Here is a 17,542-nt window from a genome sequence, read left to right as displayed (position 1 = left end):
GGAAACATGTAGGAAACAGGAAACCTTAATGTGGAAAGATGCATGCTTCTCTAGATATCCAGATTCTCTAGATAATCAACTGTGATGCGCCCAAGGTGAACTAAACTTTAATGCAATGCATCAATGCTTCTCATAAAATATATCAAATGACTCCAAAATATATGAAGACTCAGCAACCTAGAATATCCAGAACCAATAACAATATGAGCCTCTCCACAGAGAAGCGTTTAAGATACCTACATTAAGAAAAGATCCAGGAAAACTCTTACCAGCATAGATATCCTCGCTTATATTGATAACACGGGATGCCTTGCTAATGCCACCTCTAGAAATGTGAAAGATCCTATCAAATACATCTGGATGGCCATAGTGCATTCGAACCCTGTTGAAACAAGATTCAGATAAGCATTCATGCTGAGCTAAAAATTAAAATTAAAAATAAATAATTTCTTTTTTCTTTTCCGGCAGTTTATACTAACATCGGACATGTAAGGAACTCAACAAAAGAAAAAGGCTCTCTTCAAAAGTTGAAAGAGCAGCAGAGTCATAATGCAATTTCTATGACACCAAATGTTCTAGCAATGCAGGCTAAGACTTTCATTCCGAGTTCATATTCATTTACCAAAGAACAGTGTAGGAAAAATTGGGGGGTATGTGCATAATTGTATCATTTAATGAAGGGGAATTTGTGTCCCAGGTTATTGTATTTCTCATAAATAGGTTCTCATATATCTTGTTTCATCCTTACCTATCTGAAAACATGATATAGCCCCAAAAGAATTTCTTTGCATTAACTATGAATGTTAAAACTAGTGATACTTTATCTTGTTAATGTGATGATTTATGCTTCCACAAAGTAATCCAAGCAACTAATCAGATCATACACTACAGGACGATTTAATTAATCCGTAACTTGGATCTCTCCAAAAGCAAATAGAAGGAAGCACAAAGAGTGGCTAAGCTAATAGCATCCAGCATTCAATTATAAGTTATTCAAGAATACCCACATGATGCTGGTATCAGCTTAGTTGCATCCAGAGAGAGGGGAAAACCAAAACCACCCCAAATGGGAGTTCCCACCTTGATGTTCGACCACATTCTCTCCCAAACCTCTTCACCCTGCTTCCTACTCTAATCCTTCTGATTACTAAACCCCCTCCCCCCCCATACAAACCCCCTAACGCTTTTGTTTCCTCCCTCTCCTAATTTGGTTCTCTATCCCAAATATGGTTATGATGCTGGGATTCCTAACAAGCTAAGTCATGAGTCATGACCCAAATCTTTAAAATTCAAAGCAATTTTAGTGCGTCTAGAAAATTGTTTTGTTCCATCCAAACGATGAGAAATAGAAAACTGTACTTAAATCTGCAGGGTCTAGACAAAATAAACGTGGATGGATGGCCCAAAGAGGAATTGCTCAATCAAAAACCTATAGCAAGATAGCAGAAGGGAGCAGCACAAGAATGGAAAGAAAACGCAAAGCTCTAGAGAGTTATGCTGAAAATGCATAAGGCAGTAGTGGGCTGCAAACAAGTAGAATTTTGTCGATATAGAGAAAGTCAGATTGACATTAGCTTACTTGAGAGGATTTGCCAAAACACGTTGGCCCAAAGTCACAAAACTAGTTTCTTGATTGGACATAAACAAAGCCAAGGAGGAGACACTGCAAATTCAATAAAGAACACAACATAAATCGAGGTTCTCAACAAATTTACCTAGTACTAAAAGGAAAATGCAACTGGCCTACCTTCCAGTGAAAACATGCTCTCGAACACCTAGAATAGTTGGTGCTCGAAGACCATAATTTCTATGAAATTCCTCTAGAAGATTCCTCATTTTCAAAGCCTCTTCAAAATAGTTATCCTGTACATCATAAAAAATTCAGAACACACAAATCAGAAAGAAGATGTTAATGCAGCAGCATGAACAATTGTTTATTTGCATATTCATAGCAGTATAACATTCCAAACAGTCTTAAAAAAGATCTGTCCTTCAAAGCGTATTCACTAGATAAATATATTTGTGTAATGCTTACAACTAAACAGTATGTGTCAAGCAGCATAAGCCAGAAGTCATTTATTCAATAAGACATTATAGCCTTGTATACAGTTATAATTAATTGCAAGACTTTTACATTTGCTTCTGCAATAAAATTGTAGACTGGCCACCTCCACCTTTTTTTTCCCCCTTTTTTTTTCTTTCAACCATTCAAAAGAAAAAATGGAAACATTGTAAATCACAACTCCAAGGATCCTGATCGATACATGAATTCAAGGTAAAAGGATGATAAGGTCCACCTGATTCATGTCAATTGTTTGAATGGCATCTCCACGAGTAAATATAATAGCATGATTCTGGTTTTCAGGCTTTCCTTCTCCAAGTTTAGGATCTCCAGGTAGCTTGATGGAGTATATTTCCTAAATGAAAAATAAAGGGATTATATACTTATGAAACTCCATACCAACCAGAATAACATTAAAAAATGTACAACTTCAAATAAAAAATACAACAAAAACTAAGAAGAGAAACAAAAGAAATCAAGGCAACCAGATCAGCACGGAGTTGCTAACAAGAACCACATGTCATCTGAAACGCCGCATTCTATGACTTCGTTCGTCAATATTAACAGCCTGGAAGGCTTCGAAGAGCTAGGAACCATATATGATAATACTCTAAACTAATGTTCTAAATGTTGCCATATAATTAAATCCAGAATGAATATTATATTACTAATATGAGAAGAATAAATCAATGTTATAAGACTATGCATATTAAACACAAACATACATTGAACACTAATGTAGAAGTCATCTTACAAAACTATACAACATACGAATTGGGAAGAAATATCAAACATAAGTCAAAATATCAAACTCCTGTATCATGTCTTAGCTGCAAATCTGCTAAAAAAAATTAATATTGAGCAGGTCCAGCCTCATTCCCTTTCTTGTTCGTTGACGGATGCAAAGAAACTTGCCAAAAGACAAGGGGCTTGTCATGATGATTGTTGATCGTTCTTGTAACTACTTGGTGGTCTTGTAGTTTTAAGTATATTTGACACAATGATGCAAGTGAAACACTAGAAAACCAGAGCGCTTTATAATTTTGTGCTTGACAGAGAAGCAAGATGAAAGAAACTGAATATCAGGGGTCCATGGAGCATCTCCTTCAAATTACCACGTGTACAACTACATAAGTTGGTAAACTGCCCAGTTGCTCAGCAAAGACTAGAGAGGAAAGGCAGAGCTACAAACTCTTGGAATGACAACAGTAATTTACACTCGTAGAGTTGTAAAGCCTTTTTAGATGTACCTTATAATGGAAGCTCTGGCTATATGATGAATAAGTTATGGCATAGATAAAACAAAAACAAAACTACCTGATCCTTTCCGTGAACATCGGCTTTAACAAGCTTTGAAAAATATTCTCTTGATCCATCAGCACTCTCCTCTGTGTGAATAAAAGCAACCCGAAGAGCCTCATTCCTGATTTTCGAGATCAAAGAGAAAGTAATATATTACTCTAGGTAATTAACCTAAAGGTTAAGCTGAGAACATGACAGAATACTAACATGGAATCAGCAAAAGAACGTCCATTTTCAATATAAGTATGCAAATTTCTTTGAAGATAACAAGAGCATAAAAAAGGAACTTAGACCCAAATCCAATAAATAAATATACGCATCCAAGAGAACCTCTGCAGAAGAAGAGCAATATCAGCAGCCTCTGGGGCTCGTTTCTGTTTCTGTTGTCCATATATTTGGCAAGATACTACATAAGTAAATTTCAGATCTGCTTGTGCCCGTGATTCAGGAGACAGCTCAAAGTCCATACTTGTAAAATCATTTCCTGAATAACCATCTTCAATTTCTACAAAACAAGAAGAAACAGTAATCAGGAGTGCTCAAAAAACTAGTCATGAATCTGGAAGCATGAGTAAGGGCAGAAGTGGAAAGAAAAATAAGAATACCAAATACCTCCAAGAGATCTATTCTCCAAATAGCTCTGTAGCATTAAAGCCTTTCTGTAATACATCATTCCCCGAACTGCAACACCATGGCCAAAAAACACCATTTAGCAATATCTGACACCACTTGAAATCCAAAAACAAAGAAGGAATGATTTTACAAGGCATCTGAGCTGATCCATGTGGAGTGGCATCAGAAATAGACTTGAGGAAAGATATTAACCTGTTCTGGCCAGAGTCTGGCCTCGATAGGATGCCCAAAATCGTAATTCCAAGGCATTAGGAGAACCATCATGGAGAATGGCATCTGCTTCCGAATCCTGACGCTTAATTCGCTCCAAGAAATTGGCCCATTCATCTAAAAGAAAACCAAAGGAAGTGAAAAAGCAGAAAACGAAAGAATAGAAATCCAGATTTTCTAGACGTAGTCATGTCAGGAATAGATAAACGAGGTCGCACTATGCCAACAAGAAATTGATAAGATGGTCTTAAGACCATTCACATCATATGACCACCAGGGTACACACATGGACACACACGCCCAAGTGCACTTGGATGCCACAAATAACATAATGCCATTATACAATAAGGATTAAAGAAGGAAGACAACAACCTTGCCATGCGCATTCATGCTATATGCATACGTACCAACTAGATAATCTCAACCAAAAATGTCCGCGATTACCTCAACACATACCAACTAAACAATCTCAACCAAATATGTCCATGATTACCTCCAAAAATTACAGAAACCAAAATATCACGTACACCTCACTCTAAGGACTAGCACTGACACAAAGCAGATACCAGGCACCGTCATAGTCGCACAGCAGCTGGAAGAACAAATGGTCTTACTGGAAAGGTTCACTTTTGGTCCCTCCCAAAAGAATGTATAATGGATGTACTTGGGAATATTTGGGCTTTAATGAAAATTAAACAAGGGAGTAAAAGGTTTCAGTTTTCAAAATCACGAATTTGAGATTTCTTTTTAGAGCTAGAATTATCTAAGTCAACCCTAGAGATTTTCCATTGGAACCACCAAAAAATATTTTCAGTTTCTGCTTAGCAGTTACAAAAAATTGGGAGTTCCATGAGAGAGATCATACGACTTGGAAAAAGATACATAGGGGATCATATAGAAAGGCATAGGCCTTTGGTTGGAAAAGAAGAAATTCAAGAGAGAGAGAGAGATGGGGCTACATTGGAGATTAAGACTTGACAGAGAGTGACCAGGAAAAGTGGTCCACGAGTGATGGAGTTGGAGAGAGAGAGAGAGAGAGATGGGGCTTCATTGGAGGTTAAGACTTGACAGAGAGTGACCAGGAAAAGTGGTCCACGAGTGATGGAGTTGGAGAGAGAAAGAGAGAGAAAGAGAGGTAGCTTTTCTTTTCTAGCATTTCGATGATGGGATTATTAGAACAAAGAAAAGGATAAATATTGTAATTTGGACAAAGAAAAAGGTAATGAGGCGGGTTAAACGTCCCTCTCTTCCAATTTGGAGGGGGTCCATCAGCTTTACATAGACCTGAGGGTTTATTTGAGATTATACTTATAGGAATTGTTTTTTTCCCAGTCAAGAAGTGGAACATTTCAGCTTCCCAAGGTTCAAAGAGCTCGGGGATCACCCAACATGCTTAGATCTCCCAATGTCAACTGCAACTTAACATCATCAGAAATTTTTTGTCCAGAAAATGGAAACGACAAGGAATTTTATTTAACAAAATGCCTTGTTCGGCCTTGGACTACAGGTTTTAGTCAGTGCATATATGCCATGAAACAAGAAAGTGATAGTCTTATATACCAAGAAGCACCAAGTTCACAAGTTGAAATTCTACTATCCTCATACCCAAAAAACATATCTAGGCCAAAGGCCATGTTCATATCATATAGATGAAAATGGGATATTGTCAGTATCATTCCCAGTGATAAATACATTAAAATAACAGCAGAGACAAAGCATAATGTTGGAAGGCAAAATTATTCTTATTTTTAATTTCTGTTAAATTTCAAAGGATATAGATTATAATTTTAGTTTTAGGCTTTATTTTTAAGATTTTTGTTTTTTAGAGCTTCTAGGGTTTTTTTATTTATTTACGTCACGAGTACTATTCACAACTACTATTCATAGTACTTTTCACAGGGGTAAAACTGTCTTTACAATTTTTAAGTGAAGCTAGGATATATGTGTCAATGTATTATTTGTTTGCACACTTTTTATACTTGGAACTTAAATTATAATATATAAAAAGTATGTGGGGCCTTGAGGGACCATTCCACATGATTTTTAAAAATTGAAAGCGAGAAAAACTTAGGCTTTTGCAACCCTAGCTTGGAGTATGGAGAAGAAACCCTAGGTTACTTTGAATTGTACTTGTGTTTGGCTTTGTTTCTTGGTGACTTTGTATCAGAGCCCACGATCTACACGAAGGTACTGTAGCGGCATATGAGAATTACTATAGCAATTTACCAAAGTTACTGTAGCAGTGTACGGGGCATTACTGTAGCATTGCTTTTTGGTTCCCTAGATCAACAACAAAACGGGGAAGTTATAGTGGGGCCAAGGGCTTGCTGATTTTGGCCAAAGTTTTACCAAAACAACCTAGATTTTGATGATTTCAGCAGTTTTTTTTGTTGATTATTTCCCTAGGATTTGTGATTTCAGCAAACCCAAGGCAATGAGACTGGGCTGTAGGATGATTTTCATAGCTCCGCTCTGTGATCCCAGAGATAAGAGAATTGAGGAACTTAAAAGGCAAGTTCAATAGAGATGCAGCAATTAGCGAGCAACAATAATAGCTATGATTATCTTTTAACCCAAAATGGATGTTGAGTACAAGCCTTTTTCACTTTCTCGCTCTGCATGGGGAGTCAAGTGATGAGGATAGTGACAGATCTAGATATTGGGAATATAAGTCTAGGGTTTTCGATTTGAAGGATGAGAATCTTGATTTTGGCACATATTGCATCAAAAGTCCGCAGGTGGTAGATTCGGATTCACCACCAATCTTCAATATATACTCAAATGAACAACAAGATCTCTTAGGAAATCCAATCTATAAGAAGCATCAAGATGATGATGACGAAATTTTGGGAGAGAGTGAAAAATATGGAGACGAGGCAGTAGGAGGTCAAATGCCACTCATGGCCTTTGAAGATCCCATTAATATCGAAGAGGTGGAGCATTAGAGAGATTACGAACATTGAATTCAAACTAGCGCAGTGGAAGTGCGGTCGACTAATAAACTGCAAATTGTGGCCAAGGTTTCAAAAAATAATGAAATAGATTTGGAAAAAACCTCTAGAAAACAAAAAATTGAGTTTGAAGTTTCCCACATGATTTTCAATAGGAGTTCATGGATAGCCCTATTTGATAAATTTGCATTGATTCAAGATCCATTTCTTGAGAAATTCCCTTTACCACGAATAATATCTAAGACGCCAAAGAAAAAGAAGGTTGAAGAAAGTGGTTTTGATGCTGAATTCAACTTAGCACACTTCAAAACTCGACGAGATTTCTCCAACCAGGGGAGAATGATGGAAGGCAAAATTCTTCTTATTTTTAATTTTTATTCAATTTCGAAAGATGTATATTATAGATTTAGTTTTAGGGTTTATTTCTAGTTTTTATTTTTTAGGTATTCTAAGGTTTTTATTTTTTTATTTATTTCTAGAGTACTATCCACAAATACCGTTCATGAGTACGATTCATGAGTACTGTTCATATAAATAAAATTGTCGTTACAAATTTTAAGTCAAATTAGGATATATGGGTCAATGTATTATTTGTTTGGACACTTTTTGTACTTGAAATATTAAACTGTACTATATTAGAGGTGTGTGGGGCCTTGAGAGAGGGTCATTCCACATGATTTTTAGAAATTGAAAGAGATAAAAGCTTAGCGTTTTGCAACCCCAGCTTGGGTTATGGAGAAGAAACCCTAGGTTTCTTTGAATTATGCTTTTGTTTGGCTTTGTGTCTTGCTAATTTTGTTGTTCCCCCAAATTTTCCTGCATCACATAACAAAAACAATTGCCCTCTAGAAAGCTCAAACTCATGGGGCCTATAGCTTCATTTTGATCTTTCGGGCCATCATTTTACCTTGCCAAACCAAACCACCGTCGATATACGATCGCAAACATACCAGAGAAAGGCTGACCTCCATCTTGCGTCCACTTTTCACGTCTGCAAACACTCAACCTCAGGATTGTTCTCAATGCTCAGCGATCAAACTCAGGTACGCAACACTGCGATCCTTACCTCCCTCCTCACCTTCTTCTTCCATCCTCAATCCCCATTAAATCACCTACCTTTCTCATACCAAACCTCTTACCATGCACCAGTGTTCCTGCTCACTCACAACCCATCTCCCTCCCTCACCTCTTCCTCTCTCTCTAACCTATTTCCCATAGACCACGCTTGTCCCGCCTTCGTTCTTCCTCTAAAGTTATTGCAGCTCCCCTCTATATCCTCTCCCCTCACACCCCCTCTCTTTTCACCTTCCCCAGTTCTTTAAGTCTCCACTCCTCTAATTTCTACCTCTCTGTACTCGTGCCCATTTCCTGGAATCTCCTCTCAACTCCAAGGAAAGGAAAAAGGACAAACTAGGGAGGGGTCTCCTGCTTTGGGAATTTAGGAAGGTGTCTGGTTTAGCGAATTCAATGACTATGGACGGAAATACCTTCTGTCTCGTCAACATTCCCTCCAAAACCTCAATGCCGGTCACGTTCTCACCCATCCTCCTCTTGCCCTCTAGATCTCTTTGCAGAGTACAGCGGGTTTCTCACCTCCTCACCCATCCTCCTCTCGCCCTCTAAAACCTCCAACTCCTCTCACGCTTGGATCCCTGGATCTCTTTGCATAGTACAATGGGGTTCTCACCTCCTCACCCACCCTCCTCTCGCCTTATAAAACACCTAACTCCTCATGCTTGGCTCCCTGGATTTCTTTGCATAATACAGTGGGGTTCTTTCCACACTATGCTGCCAAGTGTTGGCACCAGCTCTTTCACCTGCTAGCAGAGGCCCCTACTCGACTGTCTTAAGCATGACGTGGTCTGCTCTCGCTATATGAGGTCCAAGCCACACACCTCAAGGCCCTCTGCTCCAGCCTCTGCGTCAGGATTTGGTACCTTTTCAGTTTATATAGGGCTCTGCCCAACCTTTTTAATGTAATTTTCCCTTCGCTTTTCTATATTAATTCTTCTCTTATGTTAATGTAATTTGGCACCGTTTCAAATTATGTTGTCTGAGCATGTGGGATTGCCATCTTTAGGATTAGATAGATATGTATTTTTTACCGTATTAACACAATCAACCAACTTCAAAAAAAAAAACAGAAAAGCAATTGCCCTCTAACCAGACAACTTAGAAACTCCATTCAGGCTACATATAACATGAGAGAAAAAGGGCAACTACACAAAGTTGCTATCATGCACACCGAACTCATAATTATCGCTTACTAATGCAATATGGAATTCAAGTGATCAACTTCCCATACCAGCGATTCAAAAAATAGCCCACACAACGCTTAGGCAAGCCTAGGCAGGCCATCTAGACGCCAGGTCTCTAGAGGCTCAAGACATTATTAAGAGAATACAACCACAATCCCCAATCCTCCCTCCAACACACACACAAAAAAAAATTGATTGGATAGAAATTCAAATTCAAAGTTTTTTAAAATTGATCCAAACAACATCCTTTTGTTTGGATTCACTTTTATCGATTTTGAAAGCTTATTAGAGGTTTATTAGCGAGCTTTTGAGATTGGAAAACATCTCAAACATTCAAGATTGAAGATCGAGTATAAAGGTTAGTCAAGAAACTACGTATTTGAGATTTTACCTGTCATTTTGATGTCTTCTTCAAGTTCTTCTAGAAGTGGTAATCCCAATTGAAAGTTTGGTTATAAAACGAATCCCATAATAAAACTTGTACAAGGTGTAATTATCGTGGAATAGATACTAATGGGGGTATAAAACGGTCCATGGAAAACCTTGCCGGTATTAGGTAGGATGTTGCCCCTTGTAAGAAGGTTCTTGATGCCATCAGCGAGAAGATTAAACATTTTTTAATACGATAAAACATAAAAAGGGCAGAAAAGGAGGCTTGCATAGCAGATTTAAGGGATGTATCAATAATCTAATACTTTGGTTGGAACTTTGGAGTTTGGATTATAGGCTTTTAATATTTTAGGATGTGTTAATGTGTTATTCTCAATTTGTCAGATACTTTGGTTTGGATTTGGCATGATTCTAATATAACGTATAAAAACAATTCATTTATATGCATTTTTGTGCAAAAGATGCCCCTAAAACAGGATTTCTGAACACCCCCAGACCCCTTCTAAAGCTGGGTCACCAAAATCCTAGGGCACCCGCCTACATGCTGGGCAGCCTAGACCCCCTTGGCTGCCTAGGTGCCGCCTACCATACAATATTACTTAACAAAAGCAAATAAGATAACAAAAGCAAATAAGATCTTAAACCCTTTTTTGTTTTTTAGTTGGTGGTTGGGGTTGTCATAATCAGGACAATGCACAAAACGTTTGCATTACCTGGAAAAATCTTTTGAAGATAAAAGACAGTAGAGATTCCATCTTCATTCTCCTGACTTAGATCATGGGCACTATAAAGCACAGTCTCACTGTAATATGGTGTAAAGACACTGTATCCAATGAAAACGAGATGAGTTAGTTACCACGAAGAAAAAATATCATAAAAGAGTTACCAAATGTACTTAAGTTTCAACGCCACCTGAATGGAATCATTTCACAAACAGGCTTTGCAGGAGGCATTTTCATAAACAAAGAATTTGTAAAAAACTGAAGCCGCCTCCTTGCTTCTAAATTCTTTGGAATATTAGCAGCTGAATCCTTCACGGTGAAAAGCAGATGTAACCGCTTCACCTGCTCCTTCTGCCCACCACAAAGTGGGGAAAAAAAAAATATATATATATATATATCACACACAAAACACAATTAAATTGGGTTCCAAAAGTGCATCCATCAGAATTCATAACAACCAAACTCATCATTGGCTTACAATTTCAGGATCCTTGGGCCATTCTATCCGGGAAAAGAGACGGCCCTCTTTATTAGCTTTTGCCAAAATGTTCCATGTGTCAAACTGCTCCCTAATGAAATACAATAGTTCATAGAAAGTCATACACGTCCAGAAAAAAAAAAAACCTTATTGAACCATTAAGTAAGCTTATCTCACGTACCTCAAACTATCTGAAAGGAGGTCATGAATAACAACATCATAAAGTTCATAAACAGCTTTACTAACCCCACTTGCAAGCTCAGGAGTTTTGTTCCGTACCTGCAAAGAAAGAAGCTCTTGTGTCATTCCTCAAAGGAATTATTATCTGTCATCCAAACAATAATCTAATTTTACAAGTAGAAGCCTGTGATAATTATGTAGAACAAGCTCTTCATACGTCATCTTCATAAAACATATATAGATTTCTTTTTCTACATTTACATCAAAGCTTTTATCCATCGGAAAAACTTTATAAAGAACACAGACCAGACTGATTCAGAAGACTTATGAGGCTATTCTCGAACTATCGAGTTAAGTAGCCAAGTCTTGACAATCTCGATGTGCCCATGTTACACCCACCTCATTTTGGTTAAGGTTGAGATAACACGATCAGCTCTTGCATGAGCTGCTTAGGTGAACAAACTATGCAAAAGGGTGTGTGTCTGTTGATCTACAAGTCTCTCTGAAGCTACTGGTCAGCAAACATGAATACTACAGCCGTTCGACACATCCCTTGAGTAACAGCTAAAGGCAAGATAGAAGAACCCAAGCACTTTACGTCTTATGTCTTAACATAGAATTTTACCCCAGATAATACACAAGGTGAAGGTCAAATATTATTTCTATGCATCCAAATAATTTTACAGTCTCACATTGAAAGTAACATAAGACTTACAAGGAGTCCCGTCAGTGCAGTAAATCTCGACACAACCAATGGAAGCTTTGTAAGCCTTAAGTTCACAAGAATTGAACCATCTGCAATACTTCCATTGATTTCACGATAAAGCCTCTCAACCCTAAATTCAAGAAGAAACAAGAAAATCAGCACGAAACTCTTCAAGTATAGCCCACATGCTCAAGGGCCACAGAAAGAAAATGTCCAGAAATATTAATACAATGGCACCTTTGAGAAGCCACAAATCTAAAGAACAAATATTTTTACCAGAGTCTCCCTTCACCATCTACAAGCGATAGCAAGATTTTTTCTATGCTGAAGTAGCACTCCTTGACAGCATATGCCATGTATTCATCTCTCGAGATTCTATGCCAAAGTTCCAACTGAGTGAGTCTAGACTCCTTGCTATCAACCGCTAAATCTATTGCCATAAAAATCTGGAAATGCCAAAAATCAAGTTCAAAAGATAGGCTCAGAGATAGAATTGTGATCCCAATGAGTTTCATGCTATTAAGAAATTTATATTCATCGAAAGAATGAGGAAGTTGCAACGGATTTACCTTGCTGCATAATAGAAACAATGGCCACTGAACAAGCCTCAAGCTTCCAGAATTGCTAGGAACAAGAAGCAAGTCCATTTCCCTTAAAACACAAAAGCATTGAAACAACAGCAATATAAGTACTTCACAACCAAACTAGTAGAATCCAGATCAATATGACCCCAAAACACTTAGGTCTCTTTATAATTAGATGCATGAATTACCTGTTACTGATGTAATCTTCTTCACGCAAACTTTTAATAATCTCATTCCAAAAAGGAGAGAACTTGGCTGCATGGATCTTGTTTATGAATGGTGAATCCTGAAGTAAACCAGTCATTTAGTATGCTTTAAGAACCATTTATAAATCACAATGTTTAGGAAAGCACAGGCGGGTGCCTAGGTGTTTTGGGGGACTGGCGGCCAAGCGCCCACCTAGGAACAGGGACGGGTAGGGACTACTCACAAAAGAATTAAGATATAATTTATAATATAATTATTATTTATTAATTAACATCTTTATAAAATTTGGTTTTGGATATCAAATATTCACAAAATATCAATTTCATCCAAAGTTTATGAATATTCACAAAATATAAGTCCAAATTGGCAAATGTTCCATCTACAACTATATAAAAATATCAAAAATGTAAAACAAAACTAATAGGATATCAAAACATCACACATTGTACAAAATAAGAACCAATTATTCATAAAAGAATTCGATATAGGACCAATTTCATCGTCCAAAAGTGAATATAAATAAATCTATCAACCATAAACATGTAAATATATCACATAAGGTAAAAAACAGTAAAAAAATATCAGATGATTCAAAACATAATAAATTATAGTAAAAACCATCACAACCCTTATTCAAAAATCATAATAGCATAATGCTCTAAAACTATCAAAATGAAAATGTCGGCCCAAACCTCGCCTATTCGATCACCAAACTCCTCACTATTGACCACTAGAAGCTCCCAAAACTACCACGAAGGATTGCCTTTGATTTCGGAAGAAATCAAAAAAATTGAAAATTTATCAATCTTTCGATGAACCACAAAATAGAGGTTTTTCTCTCTCTAGATAGTATGGATTTGGTTTTGGGGGTTTAGAATGTCCCCCACAACCTTTTCCCCCCCTTTTTAGGTGGGGAAAATTAATATTTTTACCATAGCCGAGGGCATTTTTCCACCCTCGGCAACCTGCATCAAGGCGACGCCTAGGCAGCACTTTGCCTGCCGAGGCGGGCACCTAGACACAAGCCACTTAGGTGCCCCACCTAGGTTCCGCCTAGGCGTTTTGGGCGATTAGCCACCTAAGCGGCTGGGCGGCTGAATTTTCAAACACTGCAAGAAAAACAAATATGGCGTAAGACCCAGGTCCTTTAGGTATTTAAACAATATTTAGGAGACACAGAATTCCTTCTTCAAATGTAAAACATGCATAACAATGTAAACATACATGCATCAACTACAGACGTGCACATAAGAATATAAGATGTAAATCTAAGAAAAGCACTAAACAGTAAAATACTCATATAACCTCAATATGCGGCTGTATTAACAATAATTGAACAAATTAGTAATCAGTAACAATAACCTAATACAAATGAGCACTAGCGCAAAGCAGTTCATGACCAAAGGCTACTTTCTCTTCTTCTCCCTCTTCAGAACTATGAAGGAACCTGCAACCTAGGATGTAAGCCCAAAAGCTCCAAAACACTAGACCACAGGATAGATAGTAAGTAAAAGCAACAGAATAAATGAGAATTATATGTATAAAACAGTATTGCCCATAACGGCAATACGAAATCCAATAGCTCGCAAAAAATGGTACAAGTGAACCACACGAGTCCAGAATGCATTCAGTATCACAAACACGCATCAGAAGGCCTGTTACGTAAATGGACATCCAACGACAGCCCAATGCAGTAAGCAATTTCTCACCCAACTAAACTTAAGTTTGAAGGCAACTCTCAGGTCTCAATAGAGTCCAAAGCAAAGTGACCAACCAAATGGACATTTATGAGTAATGTTGGACAAGCTATTAGACAACCACCTAAACTCAATTTCGACCGTTGACGGGAATCTATGGCCATTTGACATCAATGTAGAGACTGCTTCAGAATGACTCTCAAGATCTCGTTACTTCACACACAAAAAGTGTCTCAAGATCTTCATAGGCATAAGGAGTATGTGTGATGCTGCGGAAGTAGAGAGGAAAAATCCTTGCAACAGTTCCACAGTTTTCATTTCTTTTCTTCAGTACTTGATTGTGGAAGTTGACTCGGTTAGGATCATGACATTAGTCTATAGAAAGATGGAATATCCAGTAGAATAGCTCAATAGCCAAGACCATGGAGGAAATTTTTTCTCGTAACTCTAACCCAATGTACTAAAAAAAGTTAATGACGAGGTAGATTGAAAAGCCTAGGCACAGAGGAACTTCCTAGAGAATCAAAAGTATCCTCGCACCCCTGAACTCTTCTAACACTACCACTTTTTCTTCCCCCATCTTCTTTTTTTCATTCTGCCTCTATTCTTTTCCTTACCTTTTCAGGTGTCCCCTGGTTGCTTCAAAAAACTTGACAAAATCCATTACAAAAGGAGACAAATCACATGATAATACAAAGATTTCTCTCAGACACTCTTCACAAGTTCATGACTGGCTAGAAGGTTTTATTTATTGATTTGAAAGTGATTCTTGGCAAACTAGAAGAGAATCCTACCCATCTGAAGAAATCAACAAAGACCACAAAAAGCACCTATGACGCATTGGTAGAGAAATTAGAAGGGGCAAGCAAGGAATCAATTACCAATACTCTTGCAGAGACCCAAGAAAACACCAGCTCTTGAAGCAACAGTGCCATCCCACAAAAAGGATCCACTCATAAAGGAGCACCTACTAAATAGATCTCCACGCCACAAAAAGGCTCCACTCATGAAGGAGTGGCTCAAAAATAGATCCAATACATACATAAAATGTAATCGATATTTCAAAAAGTAGACCACCCAGCACCTGGACGGCCGCCTCGACGGATCTGCGGGATCGGGCGCATCGCCCAAGCCTAAGTGCCCAAAAAAAGCAGGGGTTCCTGGGCACCAGCCTAGGCGCCCAAGAAACCGCCTAGGCGTCCACGCAGGTCCAGCACCCTGCTCAGAGGCGAAAAACGTATTCAGTGGGGGCTATTTGTGTCCCTTTTTTTATACCAAGGGGCCAAAAATAGGGGTTTTAGGTTCATTTGAAACCTAAAACTCATTAGAGCCCATTTTAAAAAGAGAAAACCCCCCAAAAACAAGTTTTTGATGATTTCTTTAGAATCGAAGGGTTTCTCAAAGCTATGAGAAATTGATCAAAACATCACCCATTGATATGAGATTTAATTTTGATGTTTTATAAATCTATTGGGGGTTTTTTAGACGATTTTGATTCCTTTGAAGCATCTATAAGGTGAAAGTTTGGACATTTAGAGATTGAGCAATCAAAGTAAGTGATTTTTTTATTGCTTGAATAAGTTATATTATTTTGAGATGTCTTCTTCGAGATCTAATAGGAGTGGTGATCCTAATTGGAAATATGGCAACAACCCAAATCCTAATGATAAAAATTGCATAAGATACATGTTTTGTGAGAATGATACAAAAGGGGCATAAACTGGTTCAAGAAACATCTTGCAGGTATCAGGGGGGATGTTGCCCCATGTAAAAAGACTCTTGATGGTATTAAAGAGGAAATAACCAATTTTTTTAGTACGGTTAAAATAAAAAAAGATGAGAGATTTGTCTCCACAGCAGAGATTAAGTCTGGGGTTCGGGTCAATTATGATGATGATGATGATAGTGATGAGGATGGGATTGGGGAGAGATGTCAAGAGGTAGAACAATTCACTATTAAGGGGAAGGGAAAGGGAGTTGTAATTGCTTCCGGTTCTGGGAGTAAGAAGCCTCAGGTTAGAGGCCCTATGGATAGTTTTTGCCTCGATCTGACCCTGAGGTTGCAGGAGAGAAAACAAAAAAGCAAACCACCATTGAAAATAGAATGAAGAGAGAAGAGAGAGATAGAGTTGCTTATTATGTTGCTACATGGTCTTATGAGGCGGGCATTCCTTTCAATACCGGTCGCCTAAGCAGCTTCTATGTCACAGTAGAGGCAATTGGCCAATTTGGGCCTGAGATGAAACCCCCAACCCCATATGAGCTTTCAAAGCCTCTTTTGAATAAAGCAATGAGCGTCACAAGAAGTTGTAGAAGTTATGAATGATGCATGGGCTCAATATGGGGTTACTATTATGACTGATGCTTGGAGTGCTAGGAAGATAAAAAGTCAGATGAATTTGCTTGTAAATTGTCCTTTACGGACTGTTTTTTTGAGGTCTATTGATGCTTCTGATCATATCCATGATGCCCATTACATATTCCAAGTTATAGAGAAATGAAGCAACAAGGTTGGGGTTGTACAGGTTGTCACAGACAATGCAGCTCCTAATGTTGCTGCAGCTAATTTGTTGTGCATAGTTTATCCTAGAATATTTTGAACACCATGTGCAGCACATTGTATAGATCTCATGCTTGAGGCTCATGGCGGTTTAACCGAGATATCAGGTGCAGTGAAGAAGGCAAAGTCAGTTACAAATTTCATTTATGGCCAACATCTCACCCTCAGCATGATGAGTAGATTTACAAAGAAGAAAGATATTGTGAGGCCTGGGGTCACGAGATTTACGACTTGGTACTTTGCCTAGATAGCATACATTCGAGAAGAGTGCAGTTGAGGCAGATGTTTACCTAGGATGACTGGAGAGCATGCAAGTGGTCCAAGGATCAGGTTGGAAAGAAGGCGAGAGTATTATCGTTTCTAAGGATTTTTGGTGAGGGGTGAAGGGCGCTCTTAAGGTATTCTTTCCTCTTGTCAAAGTCCTTCACATGGTTGATTGTGACAAGGCTTCTATGGGCTACATATAAGAGGCAATGGAGAAAAGCAAAATAGAGAAAGCCCAAATTTTGATGATGATGAGAACCGCTACAAGCCTGTTTGGGAGATTATTGATCAGAAGTAGGATAGGCAGCTACATCCGCAATTGCATGCAATTGGTTATT

At 38.1% G+C, this 17,542-nt stretch overlaps 1 protein-coding gene across 2 annotated transcripts in view; it reads right to left on the bottom strand.

The window, feature by feature from the left end:
• Positions 1-17,542, bottom strand: part of GSL8 (glucan synthase-like 8) — a 58,724-nt gene that overhangs the window by 9,469 nt on the left and 31,713 nt on the right. For both annotated transcript variants that reach the window (XM_011622908.3, XM_088856115.1), the window contains exons 25-40: positions 12,665-12,762; positions 12,462-12,543; positions 12,169-12,338; positions 11,902-12,022; positions 11,188-11,285; positions 11,007-11,097; positions 10,719-10,879; positions 10,520-10,629; positions 4,190-4,324; positions 3,977-4,045; positions 3,695-3,869; positions 3,380-3,485; positions 2,298-2,417; positions 1,748-1,863; positions 1,580-1,663; positions 270-382 (exon numbers count right to left, since the gene is read on the bottom strand). In XM_011622908.3, coding sequence (XP_011621210.1) covers positions 270-382; positions 1,580-1,663; positions 1,748-1,863; positions 2,298-2,417; positions 3,380-3,485; positions 3,695-3,869; positions 3,977-4,045; positions 4,190-4,324; positions 10,520-10,629; positions 10,719-10,879; positions 11,007-11,097; positions 11,188-11,285; positions 11,902-12,022; positions 12,169-12,338; positions 12,462-12,543; positions 12,665-12,762 — 1,849 coding nt within the window. The remainder of the gene's footprint in view (positions 1-269; positions 383-1,579; positions 1,664-1,747; positions 1,864-2,297; positions 2,418-3,379; positions 3,486-3,694; positions 3,870-3,976; positions 4,046-4,189; positions 4,325-10,519; positions 10,630-10,718; positions 10,880-11,006; positions 11,098-11,187; positions 11,286-11,901; positions 12,023-12,168; positions 12,339-12,461; positions 12,544-12,664; positions 12,763-17,542) is intronic.

This window comes from Amborella trichopoda, chromosome 13, assembly GCF_054954075.1.
Source record: "Amborella trichopoda isolate Santa Cruz 75 chromosome 13, AtrichopodaSantaCruz75HAP2 v2.0, whole genome shotgun sequence".
NCBI lineage: Eukaryota > Viridiplantae > Streptophyta > Magnoliopsida > Amborellales > Amborellaceae > Amborella > Amborella trichopoda.
Note: the sequence above shows the minus strand (reverse complement) of the source record. Positions and strands in the feature narration are given on the sequence as shown.